Source organism: Plasmodium fragile, assembly GCF_000956335.1.
Source record: "Plasmodium fragile strain nilgiri unplaced genomic scaffold supercont1.3, whole genome shotgun sequence".
Taxonomy (NCBI): domain Eukaryota; phylum Apicomplexa; class Aconoidasida; order Haemosporida; family Plasmodiidae; genus Plasmodium; species Plasmodium fragile.
The window spans coordinates 335,034-339,959 of record NW_012192583.1 but is presented as its reverse complement, the minus strand read 5'-3'; the positions used below and the strand labels follow the sequence as shown (position 1 = coordinate 339,959).

The window sequence follows — 4,926 nt, the reverse complement described above, 5'->3', positions numbered from 1 at the left end:
GTCCCTATCCATAAAAAGGGGAAGGAAAAAAAAAAAAATTTGCAAGTGATATTGTAAAGGAGGAAGCTGCAAAGGGGGTGAGGGTAACACACGTTCGATTTGCTTCCCCCCAGTTTTTTTTTTTTTTTTTTTATTTTGGGCAGCTAGCCATTATTGTTATCCTCTCCGCATTTCACGTGAGAGTATAGTATTCCCCTCCTCGGCTGCGCCAACCCCGAATGGGTGGGAAAAAGGGAGCATGCCGGTGTCACACCCTGCCCATTTTCTTTTCCCCCATTTTGGTGAGCGCAAAAATTAAGCGAAGGGAAACCACTTGGCTCATTTTGCACAGCCGTCCATAAGTGACACACTCGACCCTTTCGCTTACCCTCCCCTGCCCCCCCCTCAAAAAAAAAAAAAAAAAAAAACGCCTGAAAAGGGGAAGTGGTCAATTGGCCGTTACACGAGTTGGTACTTTTGTGAAGAGCTTAACGGCCAAGCAGTCAGCGTTGGAATTTTTCCCTTCGCGTTTGGCTTCACATTTTGACCGCGCAATTTGGGCCCATATTGACCCCCACGTGGCACGACGAACCATGCGCTAAAAGAAACGCGATGCTGTACAAGACGAGCGGCATGTGACGTGTGTAACGCGGACCCTGGATGATTATTTTAAAAAAAAAAAAAAAAAAATGGGTGCAGCCATGTTTGGGAACCCCGGTTGTTGCGGCTCCCTTTTCCGTATCATCCTTCATCTAGTGATTTGTTTGTTAACCCTATATACGTTGAATGCAGAATGTAAAAGCGAGCCAGTGAAGGGAGAGGGGAAGGACCTCCTGTATAAGTACAAGCTATATGGGGACATTGATGAGTATGCTTATTATTTTCTAGACATAGGTATTGGAACCCCGGAGCAGAAAATTTCATTAATATTAGACACAGGATCATCCTCCTTGAGCTTCCCTTGTGCAGGGTGCAAGAAGTGTGGGGTTCATATGGAAAACCCTTTTAACCTGAATAACTCAAAAACGTCTTCGATTCTATATTGTGAGAATGAGGAATGTCCTTTTAATTTGCGTTGTGTGAATGGGAAATGTGAATATCTTCAGTCGTATTGTGAAGGTTCCCAAATCAGTGGGTTCTACTTTTCAGATGTAGTTAGCGTGGTGTCATACAACAATGAAAAGGTCACGTTCAGGCAATTTATGGGTTGCCATATGCATGAGGAGAGTCTGTTCCTGTATCAGCAGGCGACTGGTGTGTTGGGGATGAGTCTCTCTAAGCCACAGGGCATCCCAACGTTCGTCAATTTGTTATTTAAAAACGCCCCGGAACTGAAGGAGGTGTTCACCATTTGCATCGCCGAACATGGGGGCGAGCTGATCGCAGGGGGGTATGACCCAGCCTACATCGTGCGCAAGGGGGGGGATCCGAAGCAACTGGATGGGTCATCTGCTGATGAGGAAGAGTTACAAATGGCACTACGAGATGCAGAAAAAACCGTGTGGGAAAATGTAACCAGGAAGTATTACTACTACATACGGGTGAGAGGCATGGACATGTTCGGAACGAACATGATGAGTTCAAGCAAAGGGCTCGAGATGCTTGTGGATTCAGGTAGTACATTCACGCACGTTCCAGAAGACCTGTATAACAAATTAAATTACTTCCTAGACATCCTGTGCATTCAAGATTTGAATAATGCCTATGATGTGAATAAAAGGTTAAAGATGACCAACGAGTCCTTTAAACATCCGTTGGTCCAATTCGAGGACTTTAAAAATTCTTTAAAAAGTATTATTGAAAAGGAGAACGTGTGTATTAAAATTGTAGAAGGAGTGCAGTGTTGGAAATACCTCGAAGGGTTACCAGATCTGTTTGTAACTCTGTCGAACAATTACAAAATGAAGTGGCAACCACATTCGTACCTCTACAAGAAGGAAAGCTTTTGGTGTAAGGGTATCGAGAAACAAATAAATAATAAGCCCATATTAGGGTTAACTTTTTTTAAAAACAGACAAGTCATATTTGATATTCAAAAGAATAGGATCGGGTTTGTGGACGCGAATTGTCCTTCTCATCCGACCCATACGAGACCTAGAACCCATAATGAGTACAAAAGGAAGGACAATGTGTTTTTAAGAATTGCTTTTTTTTCCTTGTACAGCCTGTTTGTCGTCTTTGCCCTTTGCATTTTTCTCTCCTTGCTGTTTTACGTCAAGCGGCTGTACTACATGGAGTACAACCCGCTGCACTCCGAGGGGAAGGCCCCGGCCGACGCGTAGCGGCACGAAGTGGCGTGAAGCGGTGTAAAGCGGCGCGGCTGCCCACATTTGCCTGTCTCCGCACGAGCCATCGTCCACCTTACGTCTGCATGCGTGCACGTGCACCCCACGGTGCGTTTCCACCTCCTCTACTTCTATGCTTCTTTCGCTTTTTCATTTTTTTAAGTTTTCCATTTTTTTTTTAGTTTAACTGCTCGAATTAGTTCTCTGCTCATTTTCACAGCCAACTGCGTTGCTTGCTTCGTCTTAAATTTTTGCCAATATGTTAAAAAGGCGATCCGGTGGGGGGGTAAAGTGTCCTTCCCATGCCTCTTACGTGGGCCATGAGAGAAAGCGTCGCCATTGGGCAGTGCCACTGTGCCCCTCCCTTTGTGCCAAAATGGGGAAGAAACAACTCGTAACGTGTAGTAGGTGCTTGTGGCAACGTGGGCTCGTTCTTTTCTCCAATGGCTGCTGGAAGCGGTGATGGAAGGTCGGAAGTGGGAATGCCCTACTTCCCTCCACCGTGTAGCGAACGTCACCACATCAGGTACACCTTTCCATCGGTGCGCCCGGGAAGCGGGGCGAGTCTCCCATTACCCGTAACGACAAAGTGCCCTCTTGGGGGAGAATAAAACAAAACAGGAGGAAAAACAATACGAGGGAGCACTACGAACGCGATGCAAGTTAACGCAGCACGAGAAAAACGCAAAATGAACAACGTTGACTCAATTTCACCCCATTTAACGTGCACTCAAATAAAATAAACGTAACCGACTGTGCCCCTTAACGGTTATGCTCCCCCACACATGGATACATCCGCGATGAGCTGGCAAAAAAAAAAAAAAAAAAGGGACCCAAGGAGTGATACAATGCTGCCCCACTTTTGTTCGAATTTTTTTTTTTTTTGTTCCCCCCCGCTTTCTACAGAAAAGATAAGCGGCCACTTCCCTTCCCCTTTGTCAGTTTTTTTCAAACCGTTGTCCGCGTGCACATTTCACACGCATAGTTATAAATGAAAAGGAGGGAACACAAAAAAAACAAAGAAGCAGCTGGGCTAGGTACGACATGAAAGGTGTGTCGCTGGCATTCCGCTTGTGCATCTTCTGGCTGTTGGTACTGAAGCTTCTGCTACACCTCGTGGGAACCCACGCAAAGAGAAACACTCTCCCAAGCGAGAGGTACAAAAGCATCTTAACAAATGAATCTTATATATGTCGTGGGAATAGGAGAGGGGGAGGAATTCCTTTGAATGGTCATGGAGAAGGGCGGAGGAAAAACTGGGGAAGCAAAGCCCACCCATATGGTTACCTCTTCAGTAGGGCCATTTCCAAAGCGTATAGGAATGGAGGCCGCGCGGCAGGAGGAGATGAGGACGGGGAGCAAGGGAGAAGGATGAAGAAGAAGAACAACACACTATACGCAGAAAATTACAAAATAAGTTTGACCGACAAACCCATCATCGAAGAGGTACCTAGAAATGTGAAGGGAAGAATAAATGAATGGATACCCGAATTTGATGAAGATAATAAATTAGGTTTTTTTCCAATCCTGTTGGAGGAAATGTCTAATGAACCATCTCCACTTCAAGTAGGGTTCGAAGATTATATGCAATTCAATGGTGAAAATGTAGAAAGCATTTTTAAAAATATGACTAGGGAAGTAACCCTAAATGGAAATAAAACCAAAATTTTTGGTATGTGTTTTTTTAATCACAAAACAGGAGTTCTGGCTCCATTAGCAGTGTATGCAGAAATAAAGGATGTTACAAAAGTAGGAAATAATTTAGCTGTTAAGGGGATAGTACGGGGTCGAATTATAATTGACGATATTATTGCTCAGGATCCATGCATATTAGGCAAGATATCCCCAATTGAGGATAAGAAGGGCTTATCTGATGGAGAGGAGAGCTTAAAAATGGTGGACGAAATTATTAGGATTCATTCTCAGTGCACAAGTATGGAGTCTCAACTGATGGAGCAACTTGATCAGTCATATGCTTCTATGAATATTAAGTTAAGAAATGATTTAAAAGATTCCATAGATGCAAAATTGGAGAAATTTCAAATAGATCCTTCTGATCCTGAACAAAGACAAGCTTTCGTCCAAATTGCTTCTTTTGCTGCTTTTGATTTTCACCTTATGATTGTTGATAGGTATGATGCCTTGATGTTGCAGAACTCGGAAGACAGACTCAGATTCGTCCGAGATAAGATTAGACAGAAGCAGAAGCAGCTAGCTATTATTAAAAACACTCCCAAGGAGAAGCTCCAGGAGATCCTCGAGCAAGTGCAGACTCTTAAAAATCAAGGAGCCCCAGGCGCGAATTATAATGCCCCCCCTGGAGAGGCAGCTACGAGGGGCGGCTTATGAGGGGTACTCTTCCCACCACAGAAAAAAAGGTGAATCATTCGTGGGTGAAGTATACTGTCGCTGTTTGACCCAGTTGAGATGATTATGGGCAACAGGAAGTGCATGTCCGGTGTCAGAGTCAACCCCAGCACAGCAATCTACAATACGGCATATGTGTATATTTTTTTATGCTTATTCGTATGCATATCTGTCCGTCTTGGAACACGTGCGACCTGTGTGATCACACCATTTAATTCTATGCCCGTCCGGGCTATCCTTTATTTCCATTTTTTGTTATCCCCATTTTGGCTTTTTTTTTTTTTTTTTTTTTTTT

The 4,926-nt window shown here is 44.0% G+C and overlaps 2 protein-coding genes across 2 annotated transcripts; both read left to right on the top strand.

Moving 5' to 3' along the window:
• Window positions 1–668: 668 nt before the first annotated feature.
• Window positions 669–2,261, top strand: AK88_00394 (uncharacterized protein; the record flags this gene model as incomplete). Its single annotated transcript, XM_012478045.1, has 1 exon — window positions 669–2,261. The coding sequence occupies one exon, from the start codon at window positions 669–671 to the stop codon at window positions 2,259–2,261; it is 1,593 nt and encodes a 530-aa protein (XP_012333468.1).
• Window positions 2,262–3,308: 1,047 nt separating this feature from the next.
• Window positions 3,309–4,613, top strand: AK88_00393 (uncharacterized protein; the record flags this gene model as incomplete). The annotated part of the gene is made up of 1 exon (XM_012478044.1): window positions 3,309–4,613. The coding sequence occupies one exon, from the start codon at window positions 3,309–3,311 to the stop codon at window positions 4,611–4,613; it is 1,305 nt and encodes a 434-aa protein (XP_012333467.1).
• Window positions 4,614–4,926: the final 313 nt, after the last annotated feature.